At 44.9% G+C, this 19,333-nt stretch overlaps 1 protein-coding gene across 3 annotated transcripts in view; it reads right to left on the minus strand.

Annotated features, from left to right (window-relative positions):
* Window positions 1-19,333, minus strand: part of LOC144506315 (ankyrin repeat and SOCS box protein 9-like) — a 66,030-nt gene that overhangs the window by 38,017 nt on the left and 8,680 nt on the right. For all 3 annotated transcript variants that reach the window (XM_078232265.1, XM_078232266.1, XM_078232267.1), the window contains 2 exons: window positions 17,840-17,919; window positions 13,341-13,448 (listed from right to left, as the gene is read on the minus strand). In XM_078232265.1, coding sequence (XP_078088391.1) covers window positions 13,341-13,448; window positions 17,840-17,919 — 188 coding nt within the window. The remainder of the gene's footprint in view (window positions 1-13,340; window positions 13,449-17,839; window positions 17,920-19,333) is intronic.

The raw sequence follows: 19,333 nt of genomic DNA on the forward strand, positions 1-19,333 counted from the left end.
CCAGCGGTGACTTAAATATCTCCGACAGGGCCCCTGCAATCTCCTCCCTTGCCTCCCATAGCAGCCTGGGATACATCTCATCAGGCCCTGGGGATTTATGCACTTTAATGCCCGCTAAAACATCTACTACCTCCTCCTTATTAATCTTAACGTGTTCAAGAATACTTGTCTTAAAACTAAAAGCTGCTGAAAGCCCAAAATAGACATACACAGAGAATCACATGAAAAGACCTAATCAAAAGAAGACAACATCAAGGAAAGAGACGGCAAGTCAGGTGGAAAGATCTAATTAAAGATGAAGCAGCTGAAGTAGTGAACTTTTTGTAACTGTACAAAGTGACTGCTTAAACATTGCACTGTCAGAAACCCTACCATCATTTCTGACAGTGAAACTTCTCCTTGCACATGCTCGAATAAAGATCATTTGTCTGACAAGACATCTGACTCTCGAGGCGCTTCTTGGTAACATCACAAGCCCCACCCCTTGCACTAGTCTTACAAATCTCACCCTAAACATCCGCACCGGAAAGTTCCATGGCGGTTCTCCTGATTGGCCAGCGTAACGTGAAATGGCAAAATGTGCCTTTTCTATGTCTGTTTCGGGCTTCTACTGAAGTCCCTCTGAAGTTACTGAAGGTTGGGAAGCCTCAAGGATATTTCAAGTCTCCAGCTCAATGGGATCCCCATAACAAACACTCTGAGTGTTTGCTCAGTTTTGAAGTGTTTTGACGTGCTGACATTCACAGAGTGTCCTCGCCATACATTGACCCTTCACCCAGTTGGTTTTGTGCAAACACTGTCAGAAACCTTGACTGGGCGTTGAATAATCACCATATCAAAGGGCATAAAGTGGACCCGAATTTACATAGTATGTACACGTCAGGCAGGAAGGAGCTCTGGATACCCAGATATGATCAAAATTGCATCTGATCCCAAAGATAAGGATGTAAACCAGCCTTGCTGAAAGTGCGACTGGCTATACAAAACATGTTGCAAATGTTGAGAAGAGAGGAAATAAATAACAATCTTTGACACAGAATCACTAAAGTAAAATAAAAATGTATTAATTAGTCACAAGTAGGCCTACATTAACACTGCAATGAAGTTACTGTGAAAATCCCCTAGTCGCCACACTTCAGCACTTGTTCGGGTACACTGAGGGAGAATTCAGCATGGCCAATCAACCTAACCAGCATATCTTTGGACTGCGGGAGAAAACCGGAGCTCCCGGAGGAAACCCACGCAGACACAGGGAGAATGTGCAAACTCCACACAGACAGTGACCCAAGCCGGGAAACGAACCCAGGTCCCTGGCGCTGTGAGGCAGCAGTGCTAACCACTGTGCCACCGTGCCGCCTCAATACTCGGAGGGGTAAAGTTTTCAAACCACTCAATTATGTTGTGAAAAAAAAGTTTTGTATTGGGGGAGAAACTGAAAGCGGCAAGGAAGGGAAACAGTATTTTTAAAGTCCTTAGTGGGTGAAAGTAGATGGGATTACTATGATTTATCCAATATATAGTTATAAAACTTTACAGCACAGAAAGAGGCCCTTTGGCCCATCACATCTGCGCTAGCTATCAAGCACCTATCTATTCTAATCCCATTTTCCAGCACGTGGTCCGTAGCCTTGTATGCTATGGCATTTCAAGTGCTCAACTAAATGCTTCTTAAATGTTGCCATTATTGGTGTAATGCCTGTTCTTGTCAGCTTGGATTTGGTATGTTTCTTTTGTGGGGACCATGAATTGGGGTGGCACAGTGGCACACTGGTTAGCACTGCTGCCTCACAGTGCCAGGGACCGATTCCCACCTTGGGTCACTGTCTGTGTGGAATTTGCACGTTCTCCCCGTCTGCTTGGTTTTCCTCCGAGTGCTCCTGTTTCCTTCCACAGTCTGATTTGGTGCATTGACCCGAACAGGCGCTGGAGTGTGGCAAGTTGGGAAATTTCACAGTTACTTCATTGCAGTGTTAATGTAAGCCTTACTTGTGACTAATAAATAAACTTTACTTCACTTGGATTCAATTTGAATTTGGTTTTTGCAACAAGCAAGGAGATGGATTAAGGACTTGTCCTGTCCACTCTGGCTATATAAATCTGATGTGGAGATGCCGGCGTTGGACTGGGGTAAACACAGTAAGAAGTTTAACAACACCAGGTTAAAGTCCAACAGGTTTATTTGGTAGCAAAAGCCACACAAGCTTTCGGAGTCTTTATATGCCCTGTTGGTGAACAGAACTCCCACTCACCCGAAGAAGGGGCTTAAGGCTCCGAAAGCATGTGTGGCTTTTGCTACCAAATAAACCTGTTGGACTTTAACCTGGTGTTGTTAAACTTCTTACTATATAAATCTGAGAAAGGAATTTTTATAAAAATCTCACTCGTGGAGAAATTTAAAGCTTCCTGCCTCATTTGTTGATAGTTATGACTAGCACAGCAGGCGCAACTGAAATGAAGAACCTCACTCTGAATGAGCTGCACTTTTCCAATACATTTAGTGATTAATTTCTGTCAATCGTGTACTTTGGGATTTTATTAAGATCAAGAAGGCAAATGGGATGTTGGCCTATATTGCGAAGGGGATAGAATATAAAAGCAGGGATGTCTTGATGCACCTGTACAGGGCATTGGTGAGGCCGCAGCTGGAATACTGTGTGCAGTATTGGTCCCCTTATATGAGGAAGGATATATTGGCATTGGAGGGAGTGCAGAGAAGGTTCACCAGGTTGATACCGGAGATGAGGGGTTTGGATTATGAGGAGAGGCTGAGGAGATTGGGTTTGTACTCGTTGGAGTTTAGAAGGATGAGGGGGGATCTTATGGAGACTTATAAGATAATGCGGGGGCTGGATAGGGTGGAGGCGGAGAGATTCTTTCCACTTAGTAAGGAAGTTAAAACTAGAGGACACAGCCTCAAAATAAAGGGGGGTCGGTTTAAGACAGAGTTGAGGAGGAACTTCTTCTCCCAGAGGGTGGTGAATCTCTGGAATTCTCTGCCCACTGAGGTGGTGGAGGCTACCTCGCTGAATATGTTTAAAGCGCGGATGGATGGATTCCTGATCGGTAAGGGAATTAAGGGTTATGGGGATCAGGCGGGTAAGTGGTACTGATCCACGTCAGATCAGCCATGATCTTATTGAATGGCGGGGCAGGCTCGAGGGGCTAGATGGCCTACTCCTGCTCCTATTTCTTATGTTCTTATGTTCTTATTAAGGATGTTGGATGGGAACAAATTCCCTGAACTGGGAGTTGCAGAAACCTCCCAGTGAAAATGAGGAGCTTTAATATTCCTGAGGTATTTTACTTTGAGTAAACTAGAGTAAACTGGAGACGGTTAAATGGAATATTAAACAAAAATAAAACCCACACAACAGCAGGAGGGTCATACATAATGAAGAATACCTGGGGTGAAACTTCCATACCAATGCTTCCAGTATGTTGTCCTTTCTCCTCAGCTGAAGATTTCTCCCCCACCATGGTTGACAGGGCCATTGACTGGGCCTGATCCTTACTCTGTATTTCTGCTCTCACCCTTACCCACCACCCCCCCTTTCCCCAGATAGTATTCGCCTTGACCTCACCTTCCACCCCAACAGCCTCGGTGGCACAGTGGTTAGCACTGCTACCTCACAGTGCCAGGGACCTGGGTTCAATTCCAACCTCGGGTGACTGTCTTTGTGGACTTTGCACATTCTCCGTGTCTGCATGGGTTTCCTCCGGGTTCTCTGGTTTCCTCCCACAGTCCAAAAATGTGTGGGTTAGGTGCATTGGGCATGGTAAATGCGCAGGGTTACAGGTATAGGGCGAGGGAGTGGGCCTGGATAAGATGTTCTTTCGGACAGTTGGTGCATACTCGGTCAGCCAAATGGCCCACTTCTATGATATTCAATGGATAATCCTCTGCTATTTTTGCCATGTTAAGCGCCATGCCTCCCACCAAATCATCTTACCCTCCCCTCTTTCAGCAATCCGAAGGGACAATTATCTCCATGACATCCTGGTCAATCACCCCCAAAACCCACTTCCCTTCCCATGGCACCTTGCCATGCAAGTGCAAGAGATCCATCACCTTCCCTTTCACCTTTGCTCTCCTCACGCCCCAGGCTCCAAAAGAGTAAAACAGTGATTTATTTGTACTTCTTTCCATTTAGTATAATGTATTTGATACTCACAATGCAGTTTCCTCTATGCTGGGGAGACCAAAACGCAGATCATCATAGAAACCCTACACTGCAGAAGGAGGCCATTTGAGTCATCGAATCGGCACTGACTCTTTACCCAGACTTACCCTGTAACCCCACGTACATACCCCGCTAATCCTAACCTATATATTTTGGGACACTAAGGGGCAATTTAGCATGGCCAATCACCTAACCTGCACATCTTTGGACTGTGGGAGGTAAGTAATCACTTTGTGGAATGCCTTTGTTCAGTCAGCAACCACAACCCTGTGGCCCGTCAATCCACTGCCATTCTGCCTCTTATCCTCAGTCTCCTAAGCTACTCAATGTAACTTTACAGCCTTCCAGACTCAACCCTGAGATCAGCCACTTCAGATCCGAATCTCAGCCCACCTTTTTGGACAGCAGCTGGTGATTCTGCTATTCCCATTTACAACTCCTCTGGACACACCTTTTGTTTCTTTACTTCATGATGCAAGATAACAGGGAAAACAAGTACATATTTGGCTGTAAAGATCTCTGAGACGTCTGGTGATAGGGAAAAGCACTATATAAATGTGAGCCTTTTTGTCCCACCACCTTTGCCTGACACTATTATCCCTTTTATTATATCAGCACCCCTGCCTTCCACTCTATCCCCTTTGTTATTTCCTCCACCCCTCTTTTCTCTGCTTGCTTTAAAGCTCCCTAAACATGTCCAGTTCTGGTGAATGGTCACTGACTTGAAACACTGGGCTAGATTTTCACTGAGTTGGGATGACTCGGAAGCCTGACTGATTTTCCAGAGTGCCGTTAAAACATGCAGAGTGGTTTGTGTCCTGCATCCAGCACTGTCGACCTGGCCAGCTACATTACAGAAATGGGCACATCGTCCTCCTCTGCAGCTTTCAAGGAGTCAGGCCAGGTTTTTTTTAAAATAGTGGTTCACAATCCCTTGGAGGAATCATGGACCCAAGTCTCCATAAGGGGGTCTCTTAAAAGCCGAGTTCAAAAGTCCTTCTCAAGCCCCCTATGCCAAAGCAAAAGTGAATTAACTGAAGGGGAACTAGAGAGTAGGGCCAGTAAGACTCAGAGAAACAGCAGCCAGGGTGAGGTTGCTAATCAAAGGGGGCCTGGTGGACTGAAGTGCATTTGTTTCAATGTGAGAAGTTTAACAGGTAAGGCAGATGATAATAGAGCTTGGATTAGTACTTGGAACTATGATGTTGTTGCTATTACAGAGACTTGGTTAAGGGAAGGACAGGATTGGCAGCTTAACGTTCCAGGATACAGATGTTTCAGGCGGGATAGAGGGGGATGTAAAAAGGGGTGGGGGAGTTGCACTACTGGTTAAGGAGGATATCACAGCTGTACTGCGGGAGTTCACCTCGGAGGGCTCATACAGCGAGGCAATATGGGTAGAGCTCAGGAATAGGAAAGGTGTAGTCACAATGTTGGGGGTTTACTATAGGCTGCCCAACAGCCAGTGGGAGATAGAGGAACAGATATGTTGGTAGATTTTGGCAAGGTAGAAGTAACAGGGTTGTTGTGGTGGGAGATTTTAATTTCCCCTATATTGACTGGGACTCACTTAGTGCTTGGGGCGTGGATGGGGCAGAGTTTGTAAGGAGCATCCAGGAGAGCTTCTTGGAACAGTATGCAGATAGTCCAGCTAGGAAAGGGGCCGTACTGGACCTGGTATTGGGGAATGAGCCTGGCCGGGTAGTCGATGTTTCAGTAGGGGAGCAGTTCAGGAACAGTAACCACAATTCAGTAAGCTTTAAGGTACTGATGGATAAAGATAAGTGTAGTCCTCAAGTGAAGATGCTAAATTGGGGGAAGGCTAATTACAACAATATCAGGCAGGAACTGAAGAATGTAGATTGGTGGCAAATCAACATCTGGCATGTGGGAGGCGTTCAAGTGGAAGTTGATAGGGATTCAGGACCGGCACATTCCTGTAAGGATGAAGGATAAGTATGGCAAGTTTTGGGAACCTTGGATAACGAGAGATATTGTGAGCCTAGTCAAAGAGAAAAAGGAAGCAGTTGTTAAGGCTGGGAGGCTGGGAACACACGAAGCAAGTGTGGAAGACAAGGAAAGTAGAAAGAAACTTCAGCAAGGAATAAGGAGGGCTAAAAGGGGTCATGAAAAGTCATCGGCCAGCAGGATTAAGGAAAATCCCAAGGCTTTTTATACATATATAAAGAGCAAGAGGGTAGCCAGGGAGAGGGTTGGCCCACTCAAGGACAGGGGAGGGAACCTATGCGTGAAGCCAGAGGAAATGGGCGAGGTATTAAATGAGTATTTTGCGTCAGTATTCACCAAAGAGAAGGACTTGGCGGATGATGAATCTGGGAAAGGGTGTGTAGATTGTTTGAATCATGTTGAGATCAATGAGGAAGTGGTATTGGGGTTCTTGAGAAACATTCAGGTCGACAAGTCCCCAGGGCCTGATGGGATATACCCCAGAATACTGAGGAAGGCTTGGGAGGAAATTGCTGGGGCCTTGAGAGAAATCTTTGTATCTTCACTGGCATCAGGAGAGGTAAGAAGTTTAACAACACCAGGTTAAAGTCCAACAGGTTTATTTGGTAGCAAAAGCCACACAAGCTTTCGAGGCTCTGAGCCCCTTCTTCAGGTGAGCCAGTGGGAGATAGAGGAACAGATATGTTGGTAGATTTTGGCAAGGTCGAAGTAACAGGGTTGTTGTGGTGGGAGATTTTAATTTCCCCTATATTGACTGGGACTCACTTAGTGCTTGGGGCGTGGATGGGGCAGAGTTTGTAAGGAGCATCCAGGAGAGCTTCTTGGAACAGTATGCAGATAGTCCACTCTTCTTGAGCCCACTTCTTCTCACCTGAAGAAGGGGCTCAGAGCCTCGAAAGCTTGTGTGGCTTTTGCTACCAAATAAACCTGTTGGACTTTAACCTGGTGTTGTTAAACTTCTTACTGTGTTTACCCCAGTCCAACGCCGGCATCTCCACATCATCAGGAGAGGTCCCAGAGGATTGGAGAATAACGAATGTTGGTCGTTTGTTAGTGATGAGGACCGTCAGAGAATACAGCAGGGTACAGATTGGTTGGAGACTTGGGCTGAGAGATAGCAGATGGAGTTTAATCCGGACAAATGTGAGGTAATGCATTTTGGATGGTCTAATAAAGATAGGAAATATACAGTAAATGGCAGAACCCTTAAGACTATTGATAGGCAGAGGGATCTGGGTGTATAGGTACACAGGTCACTGAAAGTAGCAACGCAGGTGGAGAACGTAGTCAAGACGACATACGGCATGCTTGCCTTCATTGGGCGTGGCATGGAGTTTAAAAATTGGCAAGTCATGTTGCAGCTTTATAGAACCTTAGTTAGGCCACACTTGGAATGTAGTGTTCAATTCTGGTCGCCACACTACCAGAAGGATGTGGAGGCTTTGACGAGGGTACAGAAAAGATTTACCAGGATGTTGCCTGGTATGGAGAGCATTAGCTATGAGGAGAGGTTGGAGAAACTTGGTTTGTTCTCACTGGAACGACGGAGGTTGAGGGGTGACCTGATAGAAGTCTACAAGATTATGAGAGGCATGGACAGAGTGGATAGTCAGAAGCTTTTTCCCAGGGTGGAAGAGTCAATTACTAGGGGGCATAGGTTTAAAGTGCGAGGGGCAAGGTTTAAAGGAGATGTACGAGGCAAGTTTTTTTTTTTTACACAGAGGGTGATGGGTGCCTGGAACTCGTTGCCGGGGGAGGTAGTGGAAGCAGATACGATAGTGACTTTTAAGGGGCATCTGGACAAATACATGAATAGGATGGGAATAGAGGGACGTGGTCCCCAGAAGGGTAGGGGTTTTAGTTCAGTCGTACAGCATGGTCGGTGCAGACTGGCAGGTCGAAGGGCCTGTTCCTGTGCTGTAATTTTCTTTTGTTCTTTGTTCTATGACCCCCACCATGCCCCCATGAGTCCACATGCTCTTCACCTAGTCTTCTCATAGAATCCCTACAGTGTACAAGAGGCCATTCGGCTGTAGACAGACAGAAAAGAAAAGGGCTACTACAAGATTGGTAGACTCTGCTAGAGTTTTTTGTTTAATCAACTTAGATGTAGAATTCACTTTATCAATGGGGAGCGAGTTTGTTAGTAACTGTAATTCAGTTTTTTAAATACATTGTAGTTTTAAAGGTACATGTAATATCTTTAATTAATCCATACATATAAATATATTTTCTATGCATTTTTAGAAATTAAACAAAGAAATTTGATGCACAGTTACAGAGTGTCCCTTTGATACCAAACACATGTTAAATACATTCCTTTAAAGCACCCAACTGTTGGAATCACAAGGCCATAAAGGAGACTTAATTGCCTCACCCGACACCTTATCAGAAACAACTGATACAAGAGTGAGTTTTAATGAAGCTGCCTTCACAGTTTCTAATCAAAACAGAGTCAGAAAGATATTAATGTCTTAGCGAACGAAAGAGTTATGGTCGGGGACTTAGTGGGAACTGACAAGAATTAATGGTAACATAATGATACCCCTTGAAACTGTAGGTAGTGATAAAAAGCTCAGTCATTGAATTGATAAGCAATATATACATGTGTTTCATTATGTTGGCAATAAACAAAACTTATCAGGGCTATAATTGGGGAAATATCCTGAAGGCAAGTTGAGTTGACCACATCCCTTAGAGATTCAGTTAACTTCACTGACAAGGCCATAAAATACTAATGGCTTTTGTAGACCCCCTTTTATCAATTAAAGGATGCTCATGCGAGACTGTTTTCGTGAAGATGCTTTGTGAGGCTGCTATCAAAATAGAGACATGAAGTCTGACTCAGAGACTAGATAACAGGCTTAGGGATGATATATTGGGGTACCCACGAGGTATCGTGATCTCAGAGATCAGGGTGGTTCAGTATTTTTTCTATTGGATCAATAGTAAAGTATGACTTTTGTAACACTTTTGATTGGATTGTATCCAACTGACTGTGAGCTGCAGAATTGTATAAACCAGGATGATTTTCTTTGTTTGGTGGAGTGGTATCTCTGATCCATTGTGTCGAGAAACTAACCCCTTGCTAACAAGTAAAATAAAGACAATCTGTCGTTAAGTATCTTGTATTAATGTGTGTTTGTGTTAAAGTCAAACTTGGAAGTCGAAATTTCGACACGGCCCATCGAGTCTGCACCGACTCGCTGATAGAGCATCTTACCCAGGCCCTATCGGTGTAACCCCATGTATGTACCCCACTAATCCCCCTAACCTCCACATATTTGGACACTAAGGGGCAATTTAGCATGGCCAATCTACCCAACCTGCACATCTTTCGACTATGGGAGGAAACCTGAGCACCCGGAGGAAACCCACGCAGACACAGGAGAGAACGTGCAAACTCCATAGAGTCACCCAAGGAATTGCACTTCAGTCTTGGTGTTGTGAGGCAGCAGTGCTATCCACTAGGTCATACCCTGCCCGAGATCATATTCTGCCTTTCCACCCATCCCATGGCCCTCCATAGCCCCGATGCCAAGCAATGCCCTCCCCCACCCACTCCAATAGCCTCTCGTGCCTCCCCACTTTACTCCCTCTGGGCTATCATTCTCCTTATGCCAAATAATGACACTTCTATGTCCATTGGCTCTATACAGTCTACAGTGATCAATGAATCTTATAGTGACAGGGGGATGTGTACAAAAAATGCTTTAAAAAGTCATTAATTCATCACTTTCTATTATGATAAAAAAGTAATTTCACTACAGGGTAATAAAAGTGTCAATTATCCAGACCCTTTTAAGTATCAATACAAAAAAACTGCATGGGAACACCACCACTTGCAAGTTCCCCTCGAAGTCATTAGGTATCCTGACTTGGAAATACATGATGTGGAGATGCGGGTGTTGGACTGGGAAATACATTACCATAGTTGGAAATACATTACCGTTCCTTCACTGTCGCTGGGTCAAAGTCCTGGAATTCCCTCCCTAAATGTATTGTGAGTCAACTTACAGATTGCAGCGATTCAAGGCAGCAGCTCACTGCCACCTTCTCAAGGGCAACTAGGGATGGGCAATAAATACCAGCAACGCCCATGTCCCACAAATGAATAAAAACTCTTGAAACCACTTAACTTTGTGTAAATAAGCATTATGAAATTGACTGCAGAAATCAGAGAGCCAGTGGTGTCAATTAAACCATGTTTTCTTTGGGGTGCAACTGTTGCAACAGCAGTAATGGGATTTCTGGGCTCTCAGCCATTCGTCATTATCTATGTCAAGTTTACAAAGGGTAGAATGTTTAAGGCCAACCAGTGGTGCATTGGAATAGTCGCGTCTAGAGGCAACAAAAGCATGGCTAAAGGTTTCAGCTAGTGAGACAGTGTTAGGGAGGTAGAAATAGGCAACCTTCGTTTCGATGTAGGTACAGTTAGAAGCTCATCCTGAAACACCAAGGTTGCAAACAATTTGATTCAGCCTCCAAGGGAGAGGGATGGAGTTAATCACTGGAGAATAGATTAAGTCACAGTGATTGGAGAAATGACTTCTGCCTTCCTGATACTTAATGGGAGGAAATGTCTGCTCCTCCAATAGTGAATTTCAGATCAGCAGTCCAACAAGGTAGTGACAGTGAAAGAGTTGAGGGAGGTGGTGGTGAAGTGGAGCTGGATGTTGTCAAAGTGAAAACTGTTTTCAGCTGATGTGGCCAAGAGGAAACATGCAGATAAGAAATAGGAAAGGGCCAAGGATAGAGCACTGGAGGACACCAGCGTGAAACCAAGAAAGAGGTAACAGCGTGAAACCAAGGAAAGAAGCCATATCAGGTAATTCTCTGGTTACCATTAGATAAGAAGAGAACTAAGTGAAAACAGTTACACCCGGCTTGACAAAAATGGAAAGCAATTGGGGCAGGATGCAGTGGTTAACTGTGTTAAAGACTGCAGACAGGTTGAGAAGGATGAGGAGGAATTGGATTACCTTCATCACAGTGAGGTCTGAAGCTGGGAGATGACTTTGGTCAGAGCTGTTTGAGTAGTGTGGGTGGAAACCCGACAGGAGGGATTCAAACATGAAGCGGCAGGAAAGAGGGACACAGATTTGGAAAGCAATAACACATTCAAGGGCTTTGATGAGTCAAAGGATAAAAGAGATAAGTTTGTAATTAAGTTGGGTTTTTGCAGGATGACCGATTTGATGGGGAGAGTGATAGTACTTGAACGAAAAGAAACATTGACAAGTGAAAACTGAAAATGGATGAAATGCTCACAATGAACAATAGCAGTGAACACTGGAATCAGGAAAGGAACTCGGGTGGTCAGTAGTTAAATGGGAATAAGGTCGAGGGAGCAAGAAATGGGGCCCCTGCGTAAAATGAGCTAAGTGGGAGCAAGAGAGGTTTAAAAAGATGGTTTGCATTAGGAAAAGGAAGTCAACTATTATCTGTGCATGTGGTGGCACAGTGGTTAGCACTGCTGCTTCGCAGCGCCAGGGTCCCAGGTTCAATTCCAGCCTTGGGTCACTGTCTGTGTGGAGTTTGCACATTTTCCCCGTGTCTATGTGGGTTTCTTCCGGCTGCCCCGGTTTCCTCCCACACTCCAAAGATGTGCAGGTTAGGTTGACTGGCCATGCTAAATTGCCCCTTAATGCCTGGGGGATTAGCAGGGTAAATACGTGGAGTTACAGGAATAGGGCCTGGGTGGGATTGTTGTCTGTGCAGACTCGATGGGCTGAATGGCCTCTTATGCACTGCAGGGATTCTATGATCCTGGAATAGTGATCAGTATTGGCAGACAAGTGCAAGAGCTGACAATGCTTTATGGGCGGCATGTTGGCACAGTAGTTGGCACTGCTGCTTCACAGCGCCAGGGACCCGGGTTCAATTCCCGGCTTGGGTCACTGTGTGGAGTTTGCACGTTCTTCCCATGTCTGCGTGGGTTTCCTCTGGTGCTCCGGTTTTCTCCCACAGTCTGAAAGATGTGCGGGTTAGGCGCATTGACCCGAACAGGCGCCGAAGTGTGGCGACTAGGGGAATTTCACAGTAACTTCATTGCAGCGTTAATGCAAGCCTTACTTGTGACTAATAAATAAACTTTACTTTCTATGGCCCAAGCAGATCTGAATATCAATGGCTGAATGAGTTACTCACTATTTAAATCCAAGAATGTGGATTAGGCCTTGGGCCTAAGAGGGTGAAGGTGATGGTCTTACTGGGGGAATTGAGAGGATGAGAGAGGGGGGAATGGTTTCATTGGGATCTAGACTGTTGAAGCTGTTGAGGTTGCAGTGAGCAGATCAGTAGCTGCAGGAATGTTGTGAGCAGAATGCTGAAAGGAGACGTTTGGGATTTTGAAGGTACAGTTGTAAGAATAGTTTTCCGGGGCGGGTATAGGAGGAGAAAAGATCAGGATAAGGAAGTGGGCTTTGTGTGAGAGTGATCAGAGATAGCCTTTTCTTTGATTGGTACGCTGGGACTAGCCAGAGCATGTGAGGTTCAGAGGGTAGCTATGAGTATGATTTATGGAGTTTATGTAGAGGATAGTGAAATCGAAGGACAGAGAACATGATGAGTTGAGATGGAGATTGAAATCAAACAGGACCTATGAGAAGTCATTTGATGCAGAGGCCAACGGAGGAAAGCAGGGAAGATATTACAGTGAGAACATTTTTGTCGTACTTGGGTTAGCTGCAGAGTGTGAATGGGAGGTGAGAGGGGTGGAAAAAGGTGAGATACTCAAAGGAGGAGAAAGTGCCAGAGAATTGAGGACAGAGCAAGTGATTTGTTGATGAGAGGCACACCGCCAATACAATGGTCATGGCGGGGCAAGTGGCCAAAGGCTATCGAGTGGGGAGGCTTAATTGAGGGGGAAGGTGTCTCTGAAGGCCAAGGTGTTGTTGCAATCACCCACTATAAACTCATGGCTGGTAGGGGTCCCTTCTACTTGTTCTCGGCATTCAGTACTGAGCTAAATGAAAGTTTGTGTAGAATTAGCAACAATGAACCTGACAAGAAGACTGATTGATACTGTGGTCAGATCTAGCTCCCTAATGTAAAAGCAGCAGGTTTTGAAATGTTTTGAATGTGTTGTCAGTGTGGCATTGCCACACAGCCTGTGGTTTGTTCCTTCCAGAGAACGGATGGGAATTTAAACTGATAGTCCCTGTTTCCTGGATTGTGAGTGTATCTTACCTTAGCTCCATTTTCCAGCAGATATTTTACACAGGCAGCGTGTCCACCAAGACAGGCTTCATGGAGTGGTGAGACTCGGTTCATTGTAAGAAGATTTGCACTGTGGCCCTAGGAAACATGATATATAGTTAAGAATAGCTCTATTACCTAAACAGTAAGAAAGCCTCGAGGCGCGGTCTTATCCGCTACAGTGAGGTCGGCGGCCAGCCAAATCTCCGTTTACTGCGGTGGGATGGAAAAATCCCACCGGCGTGAACGGTGGTAAGATTCCGGCCTTGGTGACTGAATCTATATACTTTCTTCCCTAGAAATAGATATTAAACAGTATTTCCTCCTTAAAAATACCAGCACCAGTGGAACAGTGCTTAGCATTGCTGCCTCACAGCGCCAGAGACCCAGGTTCGATTCCCGACTTGGGTCACTGTCTGTGTGGAGTTTGCACGTTCTCCCCATGTCTGCGTGGGTTTCCTCCGGGTGCTCCGGTTTCCTCCCACAGTCCAAAGATGTGCAGGTTAGGTGGATTGGCCATGCTAAATTGCCCCTTAACGTCAGGGGAACTAGCTACGGTAAATGCATGGGGTTACGGGGATAGGGCCTGGGTGGGATTGTGGTCGGTGCAGACTCGATGGGCTCTGGATTCTATGATTCTATGAAAAACATATGGTAAATTGTTCATTTCTTTCCCATAGGGAGAGGAGAGAGTTAGAAAAGCCAAGCATTATTTTCACTTTGAGAAATGACGCAATTAATATCATTAAATCCTTTGTAAAAAGGTTTGGCAAACAAACAATTTTTATGAAGCTGGTGCTATTTTAAGATGAGAATGAACTCAATGAGGCTCAAGTTTGCAATTATTAACTAAAATCACGACTTTAGTTGGCACAATTTGAAGGGGTGGTAAACTACATGACACGATTAGTTAATAAATTTGGGTTGGTATGCCATGGACATTTGCAATTTGAAACAGCAATATGATTACATCAGCTTCTTTGTGACAGAATTAATCACCCTTGCTAATGATTAACCCTAGCATGGCTTGGTGATGGGGATGCTCTTGATCTGGTTGCAGATATCCCTGCAAACCAATGCAACAATGGGTTGTAAGATGGTCCTAGTCAAACACAAAGGGAATGCTACCAGTGCTCTGTGATGGTTCTGCTGCGATATACTGGCTAAACGTCAGTAACAGTTGTGTACATTCTTATATCGGATGTGAGTGCCACAGGCGAGGCCAGCATTTATTACTCATCGCCAATTGCTCTCGAGAAGATAGTGGTGAGCCACCTTCTTGAATTGCTGCAGTTGCTGTGGTATAGGTACATCTTTAGCACTGTTAATGCCCTATGGTCTATGCCTGCTCCTATTTGATAGAATCCCTACAGTGCAGAAGAGGCCATTCGGCCCATCGAGTCTGTACCAACTCTCTGACAGAGTATCTCAAACAGGCCTTATTCCCATAACCTGCCACATTTCCCATGGCGAATCCATCTAACCTACACATCTTGAGACACTAAGGAACAATTTGACATGGCCAATCAATCTAACCTGCACATCTTTGGAGTGTGGGAGGAAACCGGAGCACCCAGAGGAAACTCACACAAACACGGGGAGAATGTGCAAACTCCACACAGACAGTGACCCAAGGCTGGAATTGAGCTGGGGCTGTTGGAGCTGTGAGGCAGCAATGCTAAACCACTGCGCCACCGTGCTGCTGCTATTTCTTGTGCTCCTGCACCTGTGACACTGTGCTTGCTGACTACCGCTGGTTCCTAGTCCGACAATGCTGCGATTTTAAAATTCCCAGCCTGGTCTTTAAACCCCTCCTCAACCTCATCCCTTCCCATCCCTGTCACCCTCTCCAGCTCCTCAAACATCTGAGATACCTGCCCTCCTCCATCTCTGGTCACACGTGCACCCCCATTCTAATCACTTCACTATTGGAAGCCGTGCCTTCAGATGTCTAGGCCCAAAGCTCTGAAGTTCCTTGTCTAAATCTGTCTGGCCCAATGTTTTCCTTTGAGAGGTTTCTTAAGGTATAAACTTTTTGCCTTTGGCCATCTGCCCTCCGATTCCTTTACGTAGCTCGGTGCCAAATGTTCCCCAGTAATGCTCCTGTCAAGCACCTCGGGATGTTTTATTAAAGGTGTTAAATAGATGTAAATTGGTGCACCTCCTCTGAGCAAGAGTGCTGGGGGAATATTTAAATCCAACTGTATAAGCAAACAGGCTTCAGTTTAACATTTCATGTGAAAGGCAGCATTTTGTTAATACAGTCATTCAATGTTACCAGCTTAAATCCTGAAGTGTGGTTTGAACCCATAGCTTTCTGGTTCAAAGGCAAGAGCCTTATCGCTAAGTCAAAGCTGTTTTGATTTTTAAACATACTTTTTTAGTGCAACTATGCTAACGTCAATGAAACTTTCACAGGTCTGAATGTTGGATCTCAGAGTTCTTTTCGGTCTGCAGAGGAAGCTGGAAAAGAGACTGCTGTCGGTACCATTTTGGGAAATGTACCATTAAAAAGGTCTGTATCATAAAAATCCAGTCCGGGCTGAACAACTGGAAATGTTCATCTTCCAAATGTTAAGCTTCCAAGCATTCACATCCTTCAATGATGTTGTAATAATTGTTTGTATTGCTTGAATTAACATGCCTTTCAACTAAGCTTTACACAGGGAGATAATTGCAGAGTGGTGTTGCGAAATTAAAACACAGGGTTACTTGCATACCAAACAGTATAAGCAACAATAGGTAGAACTAAGCAACTCCACAACCAACGAATAACCTCCGAATCCTGCCACATCCAGCCATGAATGGTGCTGGACAATTAGACAACTCATTGGAGGCGAAGAGGCTCCACAAATATCCCCATCCTCAATGATGGAGGAGCCCAGCACATCAGTGAAAAAGAAAAGGCTGAATCATTCGCAACAATCTTCAGGCAGAAGTGCCAAGCGGATGATCCATTTCAGCCTCTTCAGAGGTCCCCAGAATCACAGACATCAGTCATCATCCAATTCAATTCACTCCATGTGATGCTAAGAACGGCTGAAGGCACTGGATGCTGCAAGAGGTATGAGCCCTGACAACATTCTGGCAATAGTACTGAAGACTTGTGCTCCAGAACTTGCCGCACCCCTAACCAAGCTGTTACAGTACAGCTACAACACTGGCATCTACCCAGCAATGTGGAAAATTGCCCAGGTATGCCCTGTACACAAGAAACATGAAAAATTTCTCAGATACTGTAGCAGTCCATGTTCAAATGCAACAAGCCCTGGACAATATCCAGGCTTGGGCTGATGTGTGGCAAGTAACATTCGCACCACACAAGTGCCAAGCAATGACCATCTAAAACAAAAGAGGATCTAACAATTGTCCTTTGACATTCAATGGCATTACCATCATTGAATCCCCCACTATCAACATCCTGGGGATTACCACTGACTAGAAACTGAATTGGACTAACCATATAAATACTGTGGCTATCAGAGCAGGTCAGAGGCTAGGAATCCTGCGGCAAGTAACTCACCTCCTGAATCCCCAAAGCCTGTCCACCATCTACAAAGCACAAGTCAGGAGTGTGATGGGATACTTCCCACTTTCCTGGATGAGTGCAGCTCCAACAACACTCAAGAAGCTCAACACCATCCAGGATAAGGCAGCCCGCTTGATTGGCAACCCTTCCACAAACATTCAATCCTTCTACTACCGACACACAGTATACCAAGGTTCCTTAGGCAGCGCCTTCCAAATCCTCCACTGACATTGCGGCTAGGTGGAATGTCTGGCTGAAATTTTGATACATGCACCTGGATGGGTGAGGTTCCCCACTAGCCACATGAAAATAGAAAATTACCCTTCCAGTGCTCCAATTGGAACTATGATCCTGAAAAGGTTAAAGGTTTACCTGGGTAATTCTGACAAAGTCTGTGATGCAGTTTACCGTGTCGATGGTAGTCATGATGTGGAGATGCCGGCATTGGACTGGGATGAACACAGTAAGAAGTCTCACAACACCAGGTTAAAGTCCAACAGGTTTATTTGGTAGCAAATACCATAAGCTTTCGGAGCACTGCTCCTTCGTCAGATGGATTTCCGGCTCCATCTGACGAAGGAGCAGTGCTCCGAAAGCTTATGGTATTTGCTACCAAATAAACCTGTTGGACTTTAACCTGGTGTTGTGAGACTTCTTACTATGCACTTCACCAACAGAGAACAGGGAAGAGGATCTATATGGAAATGTTGTTAGGAGAAAACAATTGATTGGAACTGAGGGACAGGAATGAGAATCAGAAGATGACGCTGAGATACTGATGGGGAATGGCAATGATAAGTAATGTTTACAGATCATATCTACTGTAAAACCAATGTGCTCTCACTGATTTGATTCAAACATATTTGAACAAAAATGGAATATAAAAAGAAGTATGTCTGAGTACGTTTCTCCAGAAGGTAGAACAGACTGCAGTAATATCAGAGTAAAATGTTGTAACTACCTGGCTGATGAGTTGGTGGAGTGACATAAGACGCCCGTGTATAGCAGCATCGTGAAGTGGGGACCAGTCTGACGCAGTGTCTAAAATTCATAACATAAATCAAAGAAACTCAGAACTAATTGGACATAGGACCAAACAAATAAATATCGTATTGATGCAGCTCATCAAAGCTCCCAGAGTAACAAGGTCATTCGGGTCTTGCACTGAGCAGGGCTGCTAACATGGAGGGTGTGGTTGGAGTGAGACTTATCATAAAGAGTGATGCTGCTGGCAAATCCACTTCAGCATTTGGTGTTGTTGTTTAAGTGGGAGGTATGAATTTTGAAACCAATGTGGGTGATGATATCCAATGACTGAGGCTGGGCTTTTTTTTTTCCATAGTTCTGACAAAGGCTTCAAAGAAACGTCAGGAAGAACGTGAAAACACTGCTACTTTGAAATAAATTTGATTGGATGTGCTTAAGTAAATTAAAAGCTTCAAATGGAAACTTAAAACAGAAGATACAAGTGCTACAGTAGTACATGGCTCAGGGATGTTTAGATAAATCTACCTCAAATAATATTAATAATTTATCAATAGTAATAAAATGAAGACTAATTTGCTTGTTAGGGCAATCATCAGTATGGCATCAGCCAATGAATGTATACCCTGTGACCAACGTTCCAAGGATGAAGGATTGAATTTTCAAACGCCTGTAGGGTCAGGACCCGGTGCAAACCGGATTCCAAAATCACGGTCCCGGAGGTCATATTGGGATCCCGACATCTCCAGAACAGTTATAAATTTTCCAAGGGCCGGCAAAGCTGAGATAACGGGAAATGTGGTTGCTGCCAATTAACAGCCCTTTCTGCTGTTCAGGGTATCTTCAGGAGTTCCCCAGGGTAGTGTCCTATGAGCCTAACCATCTTCAGTTTCATGAATGACTTCCCTCCATCATTAGGTCAGGAGTGGGGACTGATTGCACAATGTTCAGCACCCATTCAGTACTTCTCAGATACTAAAGCAGTCCATATGCAGCAAAACCTGGGCAACATCCAGACTTGAAAAGTGGCATGTCACAAGTGCCAGGCAATGACCATCTCCAAGAAGAGAGAATCTAACCATCTCTCCTTGAAGCACATTGACATTACCATCACTGAGTCCCCCACCATCAACATCCTGGGGGTTACCATTGACCAGAAACTGAACTGGACTAGCCATATAAATACCGTGGCTACAGGAGCAGGTTCGAGGCTAGGAATTCTGTGGGGAGCACCTCACCTCCTGACTCCCCAAGGACATCCACCATCTGCAAAACATAAGTCAGGAGTGTAATGGAATATTCTCCACTTGCGTGGACAAGTGCAGCTCCAACAACACTCAAGAAACTTAACACCATCCAGGATAAAGCAGCCCGCTTGATTGGACTCCCATCCACCATCTTCAAAATCCACTCCTGCCACGTCTGATACACAGGGACAGCGTGTGTACCATCTACAAGATGCGCCTCAGCA

The sequence above is a fragment of the Mustelus asterias genome, chromosome 17 (genome assembly GCF_964213995.1).
Source record: "Mustelus asterias chromosome 17, sMusAst1.hap1.1, whole genome shotgun sequence".
NCBI lineage: Eukaryota > Metazoa > Chordata > Chondrichthyes > Carcharhiniformes > Triakidae > Mustelus > Mustelus asterias.